At 31.5% G+C, this 25,242-nt stretch overlaps 1 protein-coding gene across 1 annotated transcript; it reads right to left on the reverse strand.

Moving 5' to 3' along the window:
- Positions 1 to 17,534: 17,534 nt before the first annotated feature.
- Positions 17,535 to 21,575, reverse strand: LOC109338584. The gene is made up of 6 exons (XM_019575857.1): positions 21,373 to 21,575; positions 20,996 to 21,204; positions 20,102 to 20,324; positions 18,806 to 18,891; positions 18,320 to 18,411; positions 17,535 to 18,049 (listed from the first exon to the last, which is right to left on the reverse strand). The coding sequence occupies exons 1-6, from the start codon at positions 21,460 to 21,462 to the stop codon at positions 17,805 to 17,807; spliced, it is 945 nt and encodes a 314-aa protein (XP_019431402.1). The 5' UTR covers positions 21,463 to 21,575; the 3' UTR covers positions 17,535 to 17,804.
- Positions 21,576 to 25,242: the final 3,667 nt, after the last annotated feature.

Raw genomic sequence — 25,242 nt, forward strand, 5'->3', positions numbered from 1 at the left:
TTTTGGAACTAGAACACGAAGGAGAAGTGAAAAGAAATTTGCAGCGAAAGTAGATCTATTAAAGAAGAAAGGTGTTACCCAGATCAAGCTCTGATACCATGTTAAACATGGCACCACATCTTGACTATGAAGGTTGAAGAAGAAGCACAATGAAGAAAGAAAGCAAATGAATGAATGAGAGCTCTGCAATGTATTATTTATGTGTTTTCTTTTATTAATTTCTCAAAGGAAGGAACAACCTATTTATAGCAATCTAAGTTGGTTGGACTAACTAACATAACAACCAAACTTAAACTGAAATCTAAAAATAGAAGTTAGTGAAATGGGCTTAAAGAATAAAAAGAAACCAGGCCCATTAAACAACAAAAAGAAAACTCAATGTAAAAATGATGGGAGGATTATTTGAGCTTGTCATTGTCTTCATGAAGTTGAATGCTATGAAGAACCTTCTTTATCTTCTTCCTTGGATTTCAACAATAAGACTTCTGAAACTGATAACGGATATGAGCTTAATGAGTGGATACCCAAACGGTTGGCCTATAGGGGATAATGAGAATCATATAAGTTAACACATACGAAACGGTTATGGTTGAGGAATATCATCATACTAAAACTCTATCTCAAAAAGGTATATAAAAAAAGTAGATCTAAGAACATGGATTCAAGTATATTTTATATCTTTGTTTTATATGATGAGTGAGAATCATGAGATTCAAGATCATAGGATTGATATTTCACTAATCATAAGGAAATATCATCTAACAAGTAGTATCAGAGCTTTAGGTTCTGAATTTTATGGTTCTCCATTAAAGATGATTTTCCCTCAAATTTTTTTATCAACCCTAACTTTTAAATTTGAGTATTTTATGCTTCCACTATTGATTATGAAAATTGGGTATTTAGGAATATTGAGGATAACTTTTATCTGTTTCCGCTTATTTGAATTATGAGTAATTTATATTATGAATTCTTGCAACATGTGTTGAAGTATATATTCAGATCTGTACGTGGACATATTATATTAACTTTTATGTTTCTATTATGTGAGCAATAAATATATATATATATATATATATATGTGTGTGTGTTTGTTATACATTGGGATATTATGCAATCTGAATAAGTGCATATATGTTATATATATAATCATGGTTTGATCAATTATTTTATGTAATGTATTTATTGTTTTCAATTTTTGTGGAATATGATTATCGCATAAAATATGTACTTAGCGTCATGAGCAATAAATATGTGATTCACTGTGATTTAAGACACATAAATAATGATTAAAATTAAGTTATATATTACCTTTAAGCTTAATGCTTGCAATTAATTTATATTGTTTTCTATTGCATTTTGGAAGTGTATATATATATGTGTATGAAATAATTGACCAAATATATATATAGAATAATATATCTCCTCATATAAGGAGATAACTTATCTCTTCTAGCCAGTAAAAATGTGACATGTGTACTATTTTGTTTATTTTTAAAAATATTTTTTTATAGAAAATGATGAAACATCACACATGTCACGATTTCACTAGTAGGAGGAGATAACATATCTCCTTATACGAGGAGATACTCCATTCTCATATATATACAAGATATGCTCTATTTTAAAATTGTGCCTTTCTAATTTGGAATTATAATGTGAGATTAAATTTGTTAATGATAAAAGATATCAAATCTGAAGGTTTTAATTCCAAGATCATAATTTTTATATATAATGGACTCATATTGTTTTCTTTTTGTCTCGTGATTATTTTTGAATTAAATGATTCAATATATTGCCAAAGTAACTTATATTGTGGAACTTGATTAAAATTACACATATGAGTATGAGATTATTTATGCGAATTGTGTTTGGCCCAAAGGAAGTCATAATTTGGCCAAATAATAACATACATGTGATGATGAATATGTAACAATTATAAAGTTTTTTCATGTGAATAATAGTCGGACCAAAGAAAAGTTATTATTTGACAAAACAAATTGTTAATATTTGATCATTACATTGAGAAAATCACTTACAAATTAATTTCATTGTCCAAAGACTAGAAATTGATGTTGTCCTAGGTATCTTGGGATGAGTCTATTATGTGAATATGTCTTGTTTTATATATATTATATGACTTGTTTGTTTAAATGGTTGCAACACTTATGGTTTGTTGTATTGGTTGGTGGTTGATTGCATTATTAAGTGAGTGTTGTTGTGGAAACATTCTTTTTGTTTGGATAATGTGACATGCCATATTTGGTCATCTATAAATGAATAATATTTTTTTATGGAAAATTCAAAAGGATCATCACTGGAATTCAGAACGCTCTCCTTGTGATGAGAATGTTATGATGCTACTAATAGGCTATAGTAAATATATGTATTTATATGTGGATGTAAACAATATATGTTTTGGATTAAGTGTTGAATCAAACTCAACTAAATGGTTTTTCTTTTTGAAATTAAGTAAAATTGTTTGACATTTTAAGTGAACTTATTAAACAAGAAGTCGCCAAAGTGATATATTTTCTATGAATTGTTCATAATAAATGTCAAATGTTAGTGTGTATATGTATCCATGCGAGTATTAATCGACCTAAAGGAAGACTACTATTTGGCCAGATTTTATACACACATGTGACGGTAAACTTGTGATTGTTATAAAGTTGCATATGTGAACGATAAATCAGTATAAAGAAGAGTTTATTATTTGACATGCATTATGATTAATGTTTGACCATTAAAAACAAGAGTATCATTAGTGGTTGATATGAAATATCAAATTAATTGCATGTTTGCATATTATGTGAAAGTGATCGTCCCAAAGGAAGATTATTATTTAGCCCAAATTACAAGCATACTTGTAGCAATAAATATGTGATAATCATATGATTTTCTATGTGAATAATAAGTCGGTCCAAAGAAATGCTTATTGTTTGACAAGACTGATTATCAACGTGCGTACCACTTACAAGTTAATATTTTTTGCTCAGAGACTGAATATTAATGTTGTGCTAGGTAACTCGTGATGTGTCCCATCATCCTTTGAATTTAAGTATTAAAGTTGAATGCGAGTTTAATTGCAATAATAACTTTAATTTGTTCTGTTCTTTTAGTAGTGCTGCAAATATTTTTACTCAAATTAAGAACATCTCATTACTGAATGAGAAAAAATTTAAGGTCTATAAGGAAGCTGTAGAAATTATTGTCGGCTGTATGGATTTAGATCTGACACTTCAGGTGGAGAAATCCATTTCTACTCTAGAAATCTTTGATGAGGTTAAAATTGAGAAATAGGAACGATCTAACCTAATATGCGTAATGATCATGAAATGGTCTTTTCCAGAAGCGTTTCGAGGCTCTATTTCGAAGGGTCAGAGTGCAAGGAAGTTTCTTGAAGAAATAGAACCATACTTTGCCAAAAATGAAAAGACGGAGACGAGTAGCTTTTTGGCTAAATTTAGCTCCATTAAGTATAACGAGGCAAATGGAACATAATGAAGTACATTATGGAGATGTCTAATCTCACATCAAAACTCAAGTCACTTAAGTTAGAGCTTGGTGATGACTTGCTCATGCACTTGGCTTTGATCTCACTTTTTGCATACTTTGGGCCATTCAAAGTGAGTTATAAGAATCAGAGTGATAAATAGTATCTCAATGAGTTTATATCTCATTGTGTGCAAGAGAAAGAGATAATGCAGATAGATAAGACTGAAAGTGCTCATTTGACTATGACCTCTCAGAATAAGAAAAGAAAGAACAATAAGGATGTTGTGAAATGACTATTAGAGAACGTGGAATTGTTTTACAATACACTATGTCAGGAAAACCTAGCATGAAAGGTGTTGTTGAGCGATTAAACCAAACTCTTAAGATTTGTAATGAGACCAAAAGATTTGAATGAAGAATTTTAAAATGAAAGATCTTGGGAACACTTATTTTGTATTAGGTATTAAGAGACTGCTCTCAAGGTATCCTAAGGTTGTCAAAAGAAAGCTCAGGGAGACAAGTTTAGCCTCGAACAATGCCCAAAAATGACCTTGAAAGATACGAGATGCAAAAGATTCCTTATACATTTTAAGTAGGAAGTCTAATGTATGCTCAAGTTTGCACATGACCCGACATAGTGTTTGTCGTGTGAGTTTTTTTAGGAAGATATTTGAGCAATCCTGTAATGCATCACTAGAGGGAATCAAACATGTTATGCGTTACTTAAAGAGAACAAATGAGTATATGCTCACTTATCGGATATCGGAGAATTTAGAGGTCATTGGGTACTCTGACTCCAATTTTTGGGTGTCTAGACAATAAACACTCCACCTCTGGATATATGTTTATCTCGACTAAAGGTGCTATTCTTGGAAGTCTGCTAAACAGATGCTCATAGCTCCTTCAACCATTGTTGCGGAGTTCATGGTTTATTTTGAAACATCAGACCATGGTATATGTTTGTGGAAATTTTGTCACTGACTTACGTGTGGTTGATGGTACTAAAAGACCATCGAGAATTTATCGTGATAGTAAGTCTATGGTTCTTTACTCCAACAATCATAGAAGTTCTACAAAGTCAAATTTTATTGATATCAAATTTCTGGTTGTTAAAGAAAGTGTTCAAAATAAACAAATTTTTATAGAACATATAGGTTCAAATTTTATGCTAGTTGATCCACTGGCTAAGGGTTTAGTACCTAAAGTCTTTCATGAACATATTGCTCATATGAGTATTTTTCCTTAGGATACCTTAGTTTAGTGGGAGTCTATATGTTTTATGGCTTACTTTGCACGTCATATATAGTTTTATGCATAATAAAGTTGATGGTTTATTGTTCTATTTTGAACTTGTGTATTGTATCTATTGTGTTGCAATTGAAGACTTTGGATTGATCTCACTAAAGAATAAAGAAGGATCAGTTGGAAATAGATATATTTGAGATCACATTGCATGAAATTTCCATGTAACTCATCCATATTTGATCTATGTCATTAATATGGTGATAATTGTGGTCGAGTATTGTTTGAATGTGATGAGCATCACAGTGGTTCCATAGTTGATATATGAGATGAATCAGATTGTATTAAGGAGAAGTCTAAATATAAATAGTATACAGATGCGCGCCTACAGAATATGTGATATAATTGTTTCAGGAAAAATATAGAGCCCAAATGTGAGATTGTTAGAAATTTATAATTTATAATTAAAATGAGCATAATATATTTAATACAATTATATCGACTATTTATTTTGGGGTTACAAAATAAGTGATATAATTATTGACAAACCATAAGACTTCTGAAACTAATAACGGATATGAGCTTAATGAGTGAATACCTAAACGGTTGGCCTACATGGGATAATGAGCACCCTATAAGTTAACACATAAGGAACAATTATGGTCCCCAAGACACCAAATCACAAATAGTTTTCACCTCTTCCCATCAGAGAGAAAACGAAGGTCCCAAAAGGATTTCAGGATTTGGTTGAGGAAGACCATCATACTAAAACTCTCTCTCAAAATGTATATCAAATGAGTAGATCTGAGAACATGAATTCAAGTATGACTTTATATCCTTATTTTATATTATGAGTGAGAATCATGTGATTCAAGATCTTAGGATTGATATTTCACGAATCATCGGGAAATATCTAACATACTTTTGATGAATCTAGCTTTGACTTTTTTTTTTTCACTCTATGGTTGTCCATGTTTTTCGTTTTATTTCTTTATATACTTTCTTAATTCTTATATTTTTGTATATATGCTTTATTACTTTTGACGATTGTTGCTTTAGCTACTTTTATTCATTCTATGTCTGTCCATGTTTTTCGTTTTATTTCTTCATATAACATCATCTAAAATAGAAAGAAATTTCATTTCTTCATTTATTATAGCTAACATGATAATCTACATTTTATTCAACAAGCTTTTAAGTTTTACCTATCTTAAGAATTGGTGTAAAGCTACTTTATGTAATATTAGAAATAAAATAGCAAAAAAATCGTGTACTTCAGTGATTGAACGAGTTCAATATTGAATGGATTACAAAATAATTAACCGACCTGTTATATAGAAAATATAAAATACTTAACTCTATCATACTCTTAACTAACTAATATACTTTACACTTATTTTAATTATGAAAATTAATTTTATAATAATTACTTGTAATTACTAACTCTATAAAATATTAACCGAAAATAACAAAATATATTTCAACTCGTAATTTAATATATGCACAAGATGCACAAGAAGGAAGTGAAAGTGAAAGTGGATGAGAATGTGACTTGACAAAATATACTCATGCAATCACACACTAAAGGAAATCAATAGAGCATAGGATGCTTCCACTTTGAAAGCATCTGTGCAACCAACAAGTAGATCATGATCATCCTAACTCTAATAAAATGGAACATCAATTGTATAACATAACTTGTTAAAATAGATGTGTTTTCTATTTTAGATCAATTAGTTTAGGTCAGTTAGTTAGGTTTATCTTTTACTATATAAACTCTTCCTTTCACAATTCATTGAGAAATAATGAAAATAATGTGAAGTTTTCTTTCTCTCGTTCCTCTCTTTCTTTAAGCTTTTTATTTATCATTCTTGTTGATTTATCACGAAGATCATTCTTTATGGCTCATACCGAACTTTAACATAATATTATAGCATAATTATTTCTCTTGATCACTTCTGCTTATGTTTCTTCTCTTCCAAGATTTATCAATCTTTTCCATTTGATATAAGTGAAGACAAATGCTTAATCAATGGTCTTATAGTAGTAGCAATAGATTGAAAGAAGAGAAAGAAAGTGAGAGCATAATAGAGAAGGTAATGAAATTGATGAGTGGACTACTCTCCCTTCTTGCCTCTCACCCCCACCACTCTTTTCGCTACCCATGTTAGTGTTTCAAATACATAACATCCAAGATTCATCAAAGATTCGTTAGTTAAAGACTCTTCAAGGATTTATATTTTTAAAGAAGGAGGACTGTCAAGACTGCTCTTTCATCCTATAATTCATTGTACCAAATTTTCTTCTTGAGTGTCTTTCACTACACCTCAGAACATGCAGTCTTAGAAAATATCAAGGTTGGAAATGTGAGCTGCAATTTTCAAAATATGTTATGCAGAATGCAAAAGTGTTGCATATCATTAGTGGCAGATTTTGATCAAAGTTTTAGGAGAGACAATAATATTTAATTACAATTTATAATTAAAATTAATTAAGTAACGAAAATATAAATAAACACACATAACAGATCAGAGACAAAATTTTCAACTATTTTTTCAATATAAATTACTAGGTTGTTTGTAAGTATTTCTAACTAAATATAAACAACTAGACAAAGCTAATTGAAAATTAAATATATATAACTAACCTTCAATTGCGAGTCATACTCCACTAAAAATATTTTATAAGTATTTAATAGAGTCGCCAATATCTAGACAATAGACTACATACACCAATCTTTGTACTTGTAATGATAGAAAGACTTTCAATACAAGGGATTACATGGACGTCGACAACCGACCATCCTCCATAATACTCTACTCAACCAAATCATGAGCTTTAATATCACTTCATGTTGGAATTTTCTTTGTTGGAAGCCATTAGTGAGAACATTTGGGTGTGAAATGTAAAGAACTCCCAAATCACACATAGAAGAATTTGGAAAAAAGAAAACTCCCAAATCCCCCACAGGATGAGGAACTTCAAAAAAATTTATGTTATAAATAGAAGTATCATCCCTTCATTTTTTTCTTGTCCCAAGTTGAGTACGTCTTTACTCAACTTTTTCTTCCTCCCTCATACTTTACACCGACACATTTTCGACAAACTTCTCTTCCTTTCCTTCTGTGACACTAAGAATTGGCACATGTAACCAAATTATGAGAATTTCGAGAACTAACAATGTAGTCAGATTGTGGGAAAATAGAATTGGAAAGAGTTGTCATATTGTGGGCATTTTGAGAATTGGCATCGGTAGCCATATTGTGGTGGATGTATTCAAGGTCGGTTCTTATAGTGCAGTAAGAATTCAATAAGAGATAATTGAGTTGTTTTATCTTGTGGATAGTCTGGTTGATAGTCTGCTTGCACATTTTGGACAATATCACGAAATGCCTTAACGTGAGAGATTTGGTCGTGACTCAACCATTAAGTATTCTTTCGTGCAATTTAGAATTGTTGCAAGCTACGGTAACAATAATTTTAAGGTGTTTCTTACTATAGTGGCATTCGTAGATAACATTACTAGGTTGGACAACTTTGACCTTAACAAACCATTTCGGTTTGATGAGACTAATTTCAAATGGTGGAAATGATTCGTATTTAATCGATTATCTTGTTTGATGGAAAGTTTGTTGGGTTCTATTGGTCTATTTATTTTGTATTCGATAATCGATTATTCATTAGGTAATCGATTATCTAATTAGTTAGTAGGTTTTTTCAAATCAGTTTTATATTCGATAATCGATTATTGTGTTGATAATCCATTATCTGGTCAGTTAGTTAGTTAGTTAGTAAGGACTTGGTTATCCAAATTCAGTTTCATATTCGATAATCGATTATTCACTTGATAATCGATTATCTGGTCATTTAGTTAGCATCTGGTTATCTAAAGTCTTGTATATACATTAAGCCTCTGGCTTCCATTGTTAATAAGAAAGAAGAAGATGTATTATTCATTGAAATTCGTTAAATGGTATCAAGAGCTAGCAATCAAGAAAATATTTCAGCCATACTCTTCTTCTTCACAAAAATATCAAAACTCTTTTAGAGGTATTGTTGTGTTCTTTCTCAATATCCTTGTAGCCCACAAATTTATCATCTTCTACAAAGCAACTTCAAATGGCTAACAATGAATCAAAAAATCAAGGAGTATTATTTTTAAGAAGTGATTCTCAAAACCCCTTTAGTCTCAACTATCTGCACCCTGGAGAAAGTCCAAGGGCAGTTCTTGTATCCCCTCATCTTAAAGGAAGGAATTACCATTCTTGGAGCAAAACTATGAGAAGAGCTCTTTCATCCAAGAATAAGATCAAATTTTTCGATGGCTCCATTGTTGTCCCAAAGCTTAATGATCATGGGTATGACATTTGGGAAAGATGTAACAACATGATTGTTTCTTGGATTACAAGGTCCATTTCCCCTTAAATTGTCCAAAGCACAATTTACATAGATAATGCTCATGATTTGTGGCAAGACTTGAAAGAAAGGTTCACCAAAAGGGACTACTTTAGATTCTCTGATCTCTTACAAGAAATCCACTCAATAAGGCAAGGTGAAAGAGACATAAGTGAATATTTCACTACTTTGAAAACTCTATGGGATGAGTTGGAATCCATAAGGCCAACACCTTATTGCAAATGTGAAGTGCAATGTGGATGTGACCTGATGCAAAATGTAAAGAACTACAAAGAAACCGAGTATGTTGTATGCTTCCTGAAAGGGCTACATGACAATTATCAAACCACAAGATCTCAAATTTTATTGATAAGGCCTCTACCTTCCATTAATAAGGTCTTCTATCTTGTAGTCCAAGCTAAAGGACAAGTTATAGGAATAAGTAGTAGTGAATCAATGATGCTCCTCAATTTCAATGAACAAAGTCAAGGAATGAAGCCCTCAATGATCAGAATGAATTACACAAAACAAAATGAACAGAGGAAGATTCAAACAGAAAAATGGGCCAGCAACCTCAAAAAATGGTCCTATTAAGGTTTGCACCTACTATAGAAAAGAAGGACACACTTTTGAATCATGTTACTTCAAAAATGGATTCCCTCCACATTATAATAATTCCAAGTCTTCCATTGAGGCAGTCAACAATATATGTGCAGAGGGCAACACCAATGAAATCACCAAACCTGACATGAAGACCAAGGAATCTGGAATACATTTGAGCTCTGAGCAAGATGCTCATCTCACATCCATACTCCAACATGTTGGGACCTCACCATTTACACACACTGTGAATCAATTAAGCTTGGCCACCATAGATAGCTCCATTGATGGGGATGACAATGATCATATTTCAGGTAAAAACTAGCCTTGGATGCTATTACTATAAGTCTGCCAAATGGATTAACTACGATTGCTAAGCATTGTGGCACTATTAAGCTATATGCTGAATTGATTTTATATGATGTTATAATTGTGCCAAACTTCAAGTACAACCTTGTTTCTTGTAACAAACTTGCTAAATCTCTTAATTGCAGCTTAACCTTTAATGTTTCACATTGTTTAATTCAGGATATGATTACTTTGAGGATGATTGGACATGCTAAAGCATATAATGGACTTTGTGCACTCAACATGACTCCTCAACTAGGATGCTTAACTTTGCAAAATGCTAGTTTACTTGTAACCAAAGAACCTAGTATACCTTTCTTTGATCTTTGACATTTTAGACTAGGACATCCCTGTCATTTAGTTTTACACAATGTATGCAAACTTTTCCCTTATGTCAATTTTGATTCCACATAGGTATGTGATTACTATTATATGGCTAAGCATACTAAATTGTCACTTCCTAACAGTGAACATAAAAGTAGCTTTCCTTTTGACATGTTGCATATGGATATTTGAGGCCCTGCTATCAATTCCATTCATGGTTACAAGTATTTCCTTATAATTGTTGATGACTTCAGTAGGTATACATGGATATTCTTGATGAAAAATAAATCTGAAACTTGTTCTCTTATACACAATTTTATAAAAATGACACAAACTTAGTTCCACAAAGGGGTTAAAGTCATTAGAAGTGACAATAGTGTTGAGTTCCTTATGCCCTCATTCTACCAAGAGTTTGGCATCATACACCAAACCTCTTGTGTTGAAACACCTCAACAAAACTCTATAGTTGAGAGAAAGCATAAGCATTTATTGAATATCACTAGATCCCTATTGTTCCAATCCAAACTAGCCAAAAGTTTTTGGTGTTATGCAGCTAGACATGCTACATATCAGATAAATAGATTGCCTAACACCACTACCCATGGCAAAACTCCTTATTACCTTCTATACAATCAACAACCTAACCTGCAAGAGCTTAGGGTCTTTGGTAGTTTGTGTTTTGTCTCTGACCTTGTTGCACATAGGTCTAAAGTTGACCCTCGAGCCAGAAAACATGTTTTTCTAGGCTTCAAAAATGGAACAAAAGGGTTCTTTCTCTTTGACCTACATAACAAGGAGACTTTTATTTCAAGAAATGTTGTCTTTCATGAACATATCCTGCCATATACTTCATCTGATGCAGGTCATTCTCACCTTACTGCAAAATCTATCAATTCACAGCACAATGTAGAGGACAATCATGATCTCAGCTTTCTTCACTATCACACAACTAGTCAGAATACTAGAGATGTCATTTCTTGTTCACCAAGCCATGATCCTACAACCCAAACTTTTGATCTTATTGATACAGACCTCACTACATCTGTTGCTCTAAGAAGATCTACTAGAACCAGGTCTGCCCCATCACATTTAAAGAATTTTCATTGCAGCCTCATAAGTTCCACTGATCTTGCTTCATCTTCAGGTATCAAACACTCTCTTTCTGAAGTCTTGGGCTATCATAGATTATCTACCAAATAATTACATTATACTATGTCTATAGTTATCAATAATGAGCCTAAAACCTACAAGCAAGCTAACAAATGCCACCATTGGGTTAAGGTCATGTCAGCTGAATTAGATGCCCTCACTTTAAACAACACTTGGTCTATTGTTGATCTCCCACCTGATAAGACTACTATAAGGGCCAAATGGGTCTATACAATTAAGTACAATTCAGATGGGAGCATAGAGAGATACAAGGCCAAATTAATGGCCAAAGGGTATACTCAAACAAGGGGCTTGGATTACTTTGATATCTTTTCTCCTGTTGTTAAGCTAACCACTTTTGGTCTCCTTCTTGCTATTGAATCCTCACAATATTGGTTATTGCACCAATTTGGTGTTAATAATGTGTTTCTTCATGGTGATCTCCATGAGGAAGTTTACATGGAATTCCCAGCTAGTGTGATTCCTCCTAAACCAAATCAGGTTTGCGGATCTCATAAATTTATGTATGGTTTAAAGCAAGTAAGGAGGCAGTGGTACACCAAGTTGTTATCTACTCTCTTTGATTTAAACTACAAACAATGTCATCATGATCATTCTATTTTTACTAAGAAGAATGAAAACAAGTATACCATCCTATTGATTTATGTTGATGACCTCATCTTAGGAGGTACTGGTCATGCTGAAATCATTCATGTTAAAAATCATTTACATAAACTTTTCAAAATAAAAGACCTTGGACCTTTAAAGTATTCTCTTGGACTAGAAGTGTCTAGTACCCATTAAGGGATTAGTTTTTTTCCAAATAAAATATGTCCTTGACATTTTATCTGATATTGGATTCCTCTCCTCAAAGCCTCTATATACTCTTATGGTGAAAACCACAAGACTTCATCGAAATGATGGGGAACCTTACCATGATCTTTCCCTTTATAGGAGATTGGTTGGGAGATTGCTATATCTAACTAATAGTATGCCTGATATAACCTATGTTGTTCAACATCTTAGTCAATTCATGGCCAATCCTACGCAAACTCATTATAAGGCTTTAACAAGAGTTCTAAGATATCTCAAGTCTTCGCATGGTCAGGGATTATTTTACCCTGCCACTTCCCCTATACAGCTTAAAGCCTTCTATGATTCTGATTGGGGAAACTGTGTAGATACTAGAAAATCCATTTCTGGTTATTGTGTTTGCTAGGCGATTCTCTCATTGCTTGGAGGTGCAAGAAACAACAAACTGTGGCCATGTCTTCATCCGAGGCTGAATATCGAGCCTTGGCTGCCACTTCATGTGAAATTCAGTGGTTAACCTTTCTACTTGACTCATTATTTGTTTCATGTATCACTCATGCCCTTCTTTATTGTGATAGTGCTTCTACTTGTCGTATTGCTAACAATGTTGTTTTACATGAAAGGACAAAGCATATAGATATAGATTGTCATGTTGTGCGTGAAAGGCTTCAACATAAAATCTTCCATCTGTTACTTGTTTCCACTACTGATCAGTATGCAAATATTCTTACAAAGCCTCTTGATCGTGCACATTTTCATCACTTACTGTCCAAGTTGGGAATTCTGAATATCCATTCTCCAGCTTGAGGGGGGTATTGCAGATTATGTTGCTATGTAAACTTCCATTGTTGTTTAACTCTCAAAGTTCAATATACGATAATCGATTCTTCAATAAATTAATCGATTATCTTTTTTGATGGGAAGTTTGTTGGATTCTATTGGTCTGTTTCTTTTGTATTTGATAATTGATTATTCATTAGGTAATCGATTATCTAATTAGTTAGTAGATTTCTTCAAATCATTTTTATATTCGATAATCGATTATTCAGTTGATAATCGATTATTTGGTCAGTTAGTTAGTTAGTTAGGATATGGTTATCCAAAGTCTTGTATATATACTAAGCCTTTGGCTTCCATTGTAAATAAGAAAGAAGAAGAGGTATTATTAATTGAAATTCGTTATACTCACCATGAGAAAAGTTGCTCACGTTCTGAAAACTGATATCCTAGTGGTGCTGGAAAAAGCTGAAAGAAAATGAGAACGATAAACTAGCTATTGATATAACTCTTTGAAATGAAAATGATTATTTTTGTAAGAATTTCATTCTGAATGGGTTGTGTGATGATCTCTATGGTTACTATAGTCCATACAAGTCTGCCAAATTAATTTGATATGCACTTGAGAAAAAATATGATACTAAGGAAGTTGAGACTAAAAAATATGTTATTAGTTGTTATCTCAAGTATCAGATGACTGATGATAAATTAGTAGAGTCTTAGTCAAATAAGATACAGATGATTGCTCATGAAATCATTTATGAGATTATGACCCTAGAAAATTAAACTCGAAAGTAGAGCCTATGAATATGTATTAATTGGATATGCTGTAAACATCAAGGCGTACAAGTGTTATGACCTTAATGCAAAAATAATCATTGAGTTTGACGATGTTGACTTCAATGGAAAAAAATTCCCTTTTAAATTGATGAATAGTGGGGGCACATCAACTAGCCACATATCCGTGATTAGAGATAATGATAAAAATGATGGACTAGAAATAGAACCTAGAAGAAGTAAGAGAGCAAGAACTTTTAGAGAGTATGGACTTGATTATATGGTCTATATATTGGAGGAGGATCCATTAACTCTCCAAGAAGCTTTGACTTCTTTGGATCCCGATTTGTGGCAAAAGGCCATAAATGATGAGATTGATTCTCTATAGTCTAACAAGACCTCACATTTAGTTGATTTGCCTCATGGTTGCAAACCAATTGGATATAAGTGGGTATTGAAAAAGAAACTAAAACCTGATAGCATAGTGGATAAATACAAGGCTCATCTTGTTGCCAAATGTTTCAGGCAAAGGGAGAATGTAGATTTCTTTGACACATTTTCACTTATTACTATAATAGCATCCATTAGAGTACTAATATCGCTTGTAGCGATACATGATTTAATAGTACATCAAACGAATGTTAAGACCATATTTTTAAAAGGTGATTTGGAAGAAGAAACTTATATGGAACAACCTGAAGGTTTTGTAATCCATGGGCAAGAAAATAAGGTTTGTAAGTTAGATAAGTTATTATATGGTCTTAAGCAAGCACCTAAACTATGACATGAAAAGTTTGACAACTTAATTCTCTCGAATGGGTTTAAGGTGAATGAAAGTGACAAACACATTTATTACAAATCAGAAAATGACATTTGCATTGTCATATGTCTCTGTGTAGATGACCTACTCATATTTGGTTCCAACATTCATGTTGTGAATAATGTGAAATCATTTTTGTGTAACAACTTTGATATGAATGATCTGGGAGAGGCAAGTGTAATCTTTGGTATAAAAATTACTAGGTCAAAAGAATGAATTTCTTTAGATCAATCTCACTAGGTGGAAAAGATTATAAAGAAGTATAAATACTTTGACTGTAAACATGCTAGCAGACCATATGATCCAAGTGTAATACTTTTTAGGAACACTGGTGAAGGTGTAAGACAAACTGAGTATGCGAACATCATTGACATCCTTCAGTATGCCACTGAGTGCACTAGACCCGAGATTACCTATATTGTGAGACTGTTATGCAGGTTTACCAGTAGACCTAGTATGGAGAATTAACATGCTATAGAAAGGATAATGAAATACCTTAAGAAAGGATAATGAAATATCTTGAATTAACATGCTATAGAAGGATTCAGCGATGCTGGTTGGAATACTTTTTCAGATGATTCCAAAGCAACAAGTAATATATTTAGCATTGCTAGTGGGGCTGTTTCTTGAAAGTCAAAGAAACAGACTATTTTAGCTCAATCCATTATGGAAGTTGAGATGATAGAACTAGCAACAACTAGTGAAAAAGCAAGTTGGTTGAAAAGCTTGCTTGTAGAGATTCCCCTATAGGAAAAACCAATACCAAGTGTGTTGATCCATTGTGATAGTACCGCGATTATTGCAAAGATTGAGAACTGCTTTTATAACAGTAGAAAACGACAAATATGTCATAACCACAACAACATTAGAGAGTTACTATCTATAGGAGTTGTTAGAGTGAATCATGTATGCACTAAGAATAACTTAACAGATCGTTTGATCAAAGGACTAGCAAGAGAGAAAATTCATAATACTTCTAAGAGTATGAGACTATTTCCCTTAGAATGAAGATCACTCATGATGGTAACATGACCTAACTAATTGGAGATCCCAAGAAATAGGTTCAATGAGTAATAACAAATTATGAAGTGATATGAGAATGAACATGCAATAAAATTATGAGAAGTGTGATTCCTGCAATATATGTAAAGATGACTTAAACTCTTAAATCTTAATGAGATCTATACTCCAATTGGAATGGAGTACCTAGACTACAGAAGTACTCCTAATAGACTCGCCTATGTGAATGTGAAAGTGGGGGCTGCTTCCTATGAAATTTGGGGGCATTATTTTCTAGAGCGTTCACTATACTAGGATAGATGTGCATATCCTTTAACGTACGAGCTTTATAGAATACACATTTGAACATGTGTGTGGTTTGATGCTGAAGATAGAGTTCAAGACTACAAGTCACTCTAGTAAAATCTGGATCGTATTCACTATGCAAATATTCAAGTAGTATGACACATTTGTTTATGCACAATCTTATTAAGACCATAAAAATTCTCGGAAATCATTTTTTAATTTCAAGTGGAGGATTGTTGGAAGCCGTTAGTGAGAACTTTTGGGTGTGAAATTTAAATAACTTCCAAGTCCTACATAGAAGAATTAAAAAAAACTCTCAAGTCCCAATAAGATATATGAGGAACTTGAAAAAATTCTCATGCTATAATAGAAGTCTCCTCCCTTCATTTTACTTGTCTCAAGTTGAGTATGTTTTTACTCAATTTTTTCTTTCTCCTTCATATTTTCCACCGACGCATTTCATGCAAACTTCTCCTAATTTCTTTATGTGGCACTAAGTATTGGAACAAGTAGTCAAATTGTGTGAATTTCGAGAACTGACACTGATAGTTAGATTGTAAGAAAATAGAATTGGCACAGGTAGTCATACTATGGACATTTCTAGAATCTGCACTGTTAGCCATATTGTAATGGGTGTATTCAAAATTGATTCTTACAATGCAATAAGAATTAGATAATAGAGAACTGAGTTGATTTATTTATCCTAAGGACGACGTGGTTGATAGTCTACTTGCACATTTTGAGCAGTAACACAAAACATTTTAAAGATAGGGCGACCTGGTCATAACTCAGCCAATAAGTATTCTTTCATGTGATTTAGAATTATTACAAACTACATTCACAACACTTTAGGAAGCGTATGACCAGGGTCTACAACGAATAAGTCAAAGAAAAATTACAATAAGAGGATTGAGCACCCCCAAATAACTCGAAATGTAAATATTATGTTTATATATATGTTCTTCACTTTATCATTTCCTCCTCCATATGAAACTTATACTTATTTCTTACACAAAAATTACACATTTATAGAACAGAACTACTTCCAAAATTCTGGTTCCTTTTTTTATTTTGATTTTTTCAAAACGTTGGATATAGATGGAAATAAAACAAGATCATATCCATCAGATTCTTAATTAGATGAGAGTGCACCAAAACCAAAATTGATGAAACATTATAGTAAGCAATAGCAAGTGGGAATTAAGAAAGATAACACACAAGCACGTAAAGTAAAATTATTCAAAATGTTAAACCAGCTTCCTATTCACTCATAACACAATATCACGCAAATGATATAAGACCGATGTTGTATAGTCTCACTTCTAACCTCTCCACCTCTCTACATATTAATACCTCTTAATCTACGGATAAAATAAAATGTCTGATGTATCAAAGATTTGTGATTAATCAAAAAAACTACTATTAATTTTTCAATTAAACTTACTATGTTTTGATCAATCTTAAAACTTTAACATATAAAGTGACGTGGGACAACAAATTTAACCTTTAACTAGGGAATGTCATGAGGAGTCTATTCTCTTTGTAGAAAACTCGCAAGTGTTGGCCCTAAAATACTCTCAAGAGTCAAATATCAACTAAATATCACCATTCCTCATCCACTCAAGGGGAAAAAACACAATTAATGTTCCATGAAAGTGCATAAAAACCCAATATTGGGGAAAAGGAGGACTTTTAGTTTAGCTATCACTTTTGCTTTGAAAGTGCGAATTCTTTATGCAATAATAGTGGGTCAATCCTTTTAGCCATGCCGAATGCCCGTGAAGTGATTAAAGTCATGATGTTGAACACTTAATTGCTTCAACCATGAATCTGCCACACTTAATAGTGACACCAATTTTTCTTGGTCTCGACCACTATTTCCTGAAATCCACACATTCCCCCCTTGCATCTTGTATGTTGCTAAACCAAATGCTGAAAGGAAGATGCTTTCACCTTCTTTTTTCTTCACGTGGCCACCCTCAATATCATCCTCAAGGTCCATGTCTAAATTAAAGAAAGACATATGTGAAGACGTAAGTATATATATAAACAATTAATAAAATCTTAATAATATATTAAAATTTTAATTCTAACTAAAATACAGTCTCAAACAATAGTATTAAAACACATAAATATAATTCTATTAAGATATGACGTGTTAGATATGTCTCCATGAGTTTTTCTCGTCTAAACCATTATTAACATAAGTTACATGAGTAATAGGGAAGGTGAGAGTACGTAATCATTGAAGGGTGGATCATGATTAGGGAATACCTTGAAATGAAGATGAAAGTGTGTGGTAAGTGAGGAAGCATGTGGAAAGATCTTTAAGTGTTCTTCCCATAGGGATATGATAGATTGGGTACCTAAAAAAAGAAGTATGTGAATATTCATCAATATTCAATATCATAAATGCTAATGACAAAGAAAGCCTAATGTTAAGGGTATATGTTTGGGTCAATTCCGAATGTATTTCACCATTTGAACTATTCATGAATAGTTCAAGAAAGGGACACGGACATATAATAATTCAGGAAATAACTATGGGTTGGTAATTGTTTTTGATAATACAAAGGATATCTCTTTACATTTTTAGGTAAGAATTAAATTTCTTTTGAGATGTTTGATTATTCTTCCTAACAAATGTCGTTTTCATGAATCGAACTTTTAATTTTTGGTCTTTTATTTTGTACCACTAAACTACTGTTTTGTTACTACTTTCTGTTGGTAATTTGGTATAGACAAAAAAAATTAAATTACCATGAAACTGCCATCCAACTTGCTGGTGAAAGATCCACACTTCTTAATGACATCAACCCAGGGTATCTTTGAGCTAACCCAGTAATCTGAAAGTGAGGAACCATCCCATAAGTCAACAATAGAATCGCTATATTATTTTTGTAAAAGAAATTATTATGTACCCTATAATATATTTTAGCTTAACCATTTTTATAAGTTCGGATTATTTTCTTTTAAATGAAATAGGTTTGGATAAGAAATTATAAACAAATATTAATTGATACACATGAATTTTATAATTGCACTAATTTTCAATGCAAATTTATAATTTGGTATGTAATTGGATGCACGTTAAAAAGACTTTACAAAATACAGTTATGCCATATCACCTATGTATGTACATAATAAAGAAATTTCCCACTCAGCCTAATAACAATCACATGTAACATAATTTCCGAGACAAACTTTGCATCTTTGTGCACAAAAAACATTTTAAGAGCATATGTTTTTCCAGCTTATATATACATAGTTTAAATGTTCATAAATTTACATTTTAAAAATATTCAGGATATTAATATTCAAATTTTGAGATGACATATCATGTAAATATGCACATAACATATTTTTCCAGCTTCGCCTAATGACACTCACATGTACATAATATATAAATATTCATTTGAAAAGTAGAAAGTAACTTTATTTTATTAAAGGTCTTTGGATTATTATAAGTACTTAACTAATTTCCATATCTAATCAATTGGGTGATTTTATTAGTGGAGTTCATTTTAAACTATTGAAATCTCTTTTATATCATGAGAATAAAGTATTTCCTGGTAAGTTATTTTCTACTATCAGTAAGAGTATGACATATGTACTGTTTTGTTTAGTTTTAAAAATATTTTTATAAAAAATAATTAATTATAATACATCTTATGATTTTATTGGCTGGAGGGGATAACTTATCTCCTTATACTAAGAGATTAATTATTCTTTTATCATATTTCTCTCCAACTGTTTGGCTGAATATGCAACAGATCAATTATAGCTTTAAATATAGAAATAAAGCTAATGGGACACATGTATGAGAATATAGATCTATTGTCTCATATTCTACCGGAGAACACACATTGTGTCCCACTAATGATAACGAAACATAAATATCAATAATAATGAATGTTTAAGTTTTTTAATTATCATATTTGTCATATGCATGAGACAACAAATCTATGTTATGGTATTCTACTTATAAAGAATTTTGGTAGCACCTTGGAAAGGTTATGCGTAAGATATGAACTAACAAAAAACGTGCAATCGCACCTTATCCATTAGAGGAACTCTGCCATATGGTGTTGATTTCTCAAAATATTGGCAATAGAGGTGACCCAATCTGTTATTCAAAGGCCAAAGATAATCATGTTCAACCCCTCCTTCTTCTGAAGAAGTTCCATCCCACCTCCACAATTTATCACACTCACTCTCATTACTGTAAGAATCGCTATAGGAATCCCTTGTTTCACTATCCCCTGACCCAGCCTCTTCCCTGAAATATCCATTCCAATTTATGCATTAAGTTCTCATGACATTACATGATAAAGCTATTTACTACTACGCCAATTAAGATGAATTATGCAAAGTTCAACAAAGAGTTTATGTTGTTATGCATTGAGATTCTAAAACCTTTTTTTAACATTGACCCTTTTTCAATAGTATATCATTTTATGTCTCGAACTAATCAAAATGCTACCTTTTATTTTTAATTTTTTTCTTTTATTCATGTAACAATATATAATTGGTTAGGAAAAAAGAATAAACTAGACACTATTATGAATAGATGATCACGATGCATGGTGATTGTGTATGTAGAAATATGTTACAAAACACACCAAGTAAATTATTCAACTAAACCGAAATGCCAACAGCATCATCGGACATTAATCAACAACAATCATCATAGCTTTTATTTAATTAAACAACAAAAAAATTATCTTTCCCTAGTGGGGTTCTGATTTTAAAAAGTCTTTTTCTGGCTACAAGCCAAGTTAGGGACATTAATGAAGACAATGGCTTTCAAGAAGTTATATGGGTGTTGAAACATGATGAAAGATAAAAAGGGTAACAATTAAGTCAAAAACCATAATGATACAATCCCAAACAACACCATAATGATACAATCCCAAACAACACCATAATGATTGATATATTCATTAATACCTGAAACTATTGCTGGTGAATATTTGAATTGCAGAAAGGTAAGGCACATAGTATTGAACAAGTGTCTCCCCACATGTCAAGGAGATAGGAACACCAGCACCATAAGCACTCCATTCATCATAGCTATTCCATAAATCACCCAATGTGAAATATTCAACTCTGTCTCTCTCCCAAGGATGCCATAAACGGTTCAGGGTTTTCATTTCAGACTGCATTAAAAAATGGAGCATAAATTTAGTATAATATTTTCTATAATCTTCAACTGGTGAAAATGTTACATGGTCCTTAACACATACAAATTGTTATTTTTAATATACCCATATAAGATTTAATAATATCTTCATAATGATACACAAGAAAAGGAAAAAAGAGAAAACCTTAGGTAGAAACTGGGATTGAACCACAGGGGTGGTGTATCTTAGGAAGCAATCAAGGTTAGAATGCATTGACCCTTTATCAAAAATCATATCATTGTTGTAGGGAGAGGGAGAGAGATAGGGAGAGGGAGAGGGAGAGAGAGAAGAAAGGAGAGGAAAACTAAGATGGAAAAAAATGTAGAAAATAGGGAAAAACAAGAGAGAGAGAGAAAAGATAGATATTGAGAAAATGTGGGGATTGCAAATTTTTTGTTTCAATGGGTAAGAAGAGACAAGAAAATGAAAATTACGCCTAATTTCATGCAAAATATAAATCTCTTTCTCTCTATTTTTCTCTATTCACATCAATGTTGTTGTGAATTCAACCCAACCCTTAGATTCTTACGTAAATAATGGCAAATTTAGCAACTTTTTTTTCCTTCCCTATCTCTGTTAAAATAACGCATTGGCTCGAAGAAAAGTCAAGGTTACTATGCTTTGTTGGTTCCACGTTAAAGAAACACGGTCACGCTTAACCTTATAAACTTGACATTAAATCAAACCGACCAACCTAGCTTAAGACACTGGAGAATTAAAAACATCGAAAACAAGGATCGAAAACGAGAACCTAAAAATGGTTTCTATGGTTTTCATTCAATGGAAACCCATGATGGTTCTTAAATACTAGTCAAAACCAAAAGCGTTACAAGTGTGGAAAAGGATGACATGTTGAGAAAAATTGGTGTTCCCATTTTTTTAAGCCAATTATTACATTATACAAGTAATATATAAAGATTATTTTCTATTTTTATAACTTTTTTTATTTAATTAGGTGATATTTTTTAATCTGATTTGGATATCATTAAAATATAAAAAATTGGATAGGTGATCTGGAAAGACCAGGGAAATAAAATCTGACCCAAACAAAGTGGTATGGGACAAAGTCAGAAAAGTAGAAATGTATAGGAATATAATATTCAGTAATATTAATGGAGAACAACTTATATCATTCTTCATTTATGTTTAATTATTATTGATTCTTTAAAAAAAATGATAAATATTATACTAACAATATAAATCTTTACACGGAGAGAACATAAATATTACATTTATATTAATATCTTATTAGAATAGTGATAACCAATATATCGTTCACTAATTTAACCATATATTGACTATCTTGTATATTTTATAATGAGGGGGAATTCTTTTACTTCAAATTAAGTAACATAGTTACATTCAATCTCATTTATTTATTTTTTAAATTCAACGGACTAAATGAATAAAACTTAAAAATCATTTAAGATTTTTTTTCTCTCTCATCACCTTTTTCACTCACCCCTTTGTTATGTTGGATTAAAAAATGAATGAATGAGATTGAGTGCAACTATTGTAACTTAATTTGAGTGTAAATAGATTTCTCCTCTTTTATAATAGATCTAGTAAATTTATAAATATAAATATTATTGTTTAACATATTAATGATTCAATGCTTAACCATGTTATGAATAACTAATTAAATGTTAGATTCAAGGTTTAAATTATTCTTTTGAAAAATATCAAATTTTTTCATTCGTAAATTGATTATAAATGATATGATACAATTCAAGTGGTTTTGACATACTTTTAAATTTAATTGCATGTCCATTATAATTATCATGTTATAATGATATGAAATCTAATTCATCCATTGAACAGATATAGTAGTTGTAGTTATAACTATGATAATATTCAATAAGTGTTAGATATATTTGGATTAATAGAGTATTTTTTTATTTAGGATTTAGTTAATTTCATTTTATTTGAGTTTATACGTAGTTTATTTTTATCCTATTAGATATAATTGGAGTTTATGATCGTATCATTTATTCATTTATAACAATTTTTTATTATATAATAAATTATTTGGACTAACTCATATTCGAGTTTGTTTATTTTTATCATTCTAAACTTTGACGTTGTATGAGACCAATTTTATCATTTGTGATCTATTCAGTCACTACTCCACTATTGAGATGCCCAAAAATTTGGAACTCCATTTAGTAATATCCCTTTGTAATTCCAAATTTCATTCCAATAGGAAAAATTCATTTTCTTTGTTTTTTAAATATTGGTTTCTATTCCTACATATGATCATTCTAGCCATACCAAAAGCAATTTGGTTTTGTAACCTGCCAATTCTAATGAAATGAGATTGTGAGAGAAGTGAGAAGCACGGATGAGAGGTAGATACACGGCACTAGCTAAGGCATGAAAATAAAATATTTATAGCATTTATGAGATTCATCTGTATCAATGGAGCTTTTTATTTTTTTGATCTGATCCATTCATCCATACAAATAATGCATGCCTACTTTCTTCCCCGGCGGATTCATCCATTTGGAGTTTGGAGTAAGGTACTTAGTACAGGAATTACTATTCCACTTCAACTTTGGCATCTCTAGTAGTCTCTCAACATACTCGAGGACGTATGTACAATTGATTGAACATTATTATCAAATTCATTGTATTATTCTCTTATCTCTACTTTTTTACTATTTAATTGTTCGCTTGTTTCCAACACTATAAAATTATGTCCGGCCCATTACGAGAGAAGTTTGTTGGGGTCTGACTTTAATATTATATTAAGGTTTAAATGTGAGACTTATTTGTAAAGATAGTTTTTACCCTCTTATAATATATACAGATTTAGTTTTATCCAACTAATATATAAACATATTTATGGGTAAAGTGAAAGTTTACAGCTGTACGAAAGTTTTAATTCAGATAGTCACACTTCTGTCATCTCACCATTACTAAATACTTTATACATACTAATATTACTTGTATTGATAATATATATTTTTCATGTATGAACTTGTCACAAAATTCATTATGTTCATTTCTACATTTTAACTAATTTTTTATCTTCCCCTAGAGAACACCCTAAGATTAAGATTGAGAGTTAAGAAAGAAAGGGAATGAGGGATTAAAGAGCTAGGAAATAGGGAGGAGAATAAAAAAGGAAGATAATCATCTTCATTATTATTTGGGAGTATGAAATTTAGATTAGAAATGGTAAACTAATGATCATGTTAGAATATTTTTTATTTTTTATTTTTTATTTAAAACTGTAATTAGCAATGAGAAATAGACAATAATATATAATTATATAATTTTACTAAAAATATTTAGGTATTTTCACACTGTCTCTAGAAAAACTCAAATTATGGGAACTATAAGAATAAACACATGGGGTTTTAGAGGATTTGAGAAATCCTCCAAAATCTTTCTTTCTCCTTCATCCAACTCTCAAATAAGGGATAGACTTTCTAAAGTCATCCCTTCCCTTTCCTTTCCCTCCGAAATCACACTTCAAACGAAGTCTAAGGCTATGTTTAGGAGTTATGAGGGAAATGAAAAGAAATGAATCAAAGGGCTAGGAATGGCGAGGAATGGAGAGGGAAAGGAAGACAATCATCTTGTTTGAAATTATGAAATTTAGATAGGGAGGGCAAAATAATGATAATGTTAGAATATTTTTTATTTTACATTTAAAAATGTAACTAACAATTAGAAATAAACAATAATATATATTTATATAATTTTATAAAAATATTTAGATATTTTTACATTTTGTCTCAAGAAAAAAACAAAGTTAGGGAAACTATAAAAATAGATACATAGCTGGTTTTAGAAGGTCGGAGAAATCATCAAAATCCTTACTCTATCTCATTCATCCAACTCTCAGACAAGATGTGACTTTCTAAAGACATCAATTACATTCTATTCTCCTCCAAAATCACACTCCTAAACAAAGTCTAAAAAAAGATTGGTTTATGCCAAATTTAATTTCATAAGTTCTTAACTCACCAATAACTTTTCATATAGTACAAATTAGTTTGATTCATT

This window comes from Lupinus angustifolius, unplaced genomic scaffold, assembly GCF_001865875.1.
Source record: "Lupinus angustifolius cultivar Tanjil unplaced genomic scaffold, LupAngTanjil_v1.0 Scaffold_29_67, whole genome shotgun sequence".
Classification (NCBI taxonomy): domain Eukaryota; kingdom Viridiplantae; phylum Streptophyta; class Magnoliopsida; order Fabales; family Fabaceae; genus Lupinus; species Lupinus angustifolius.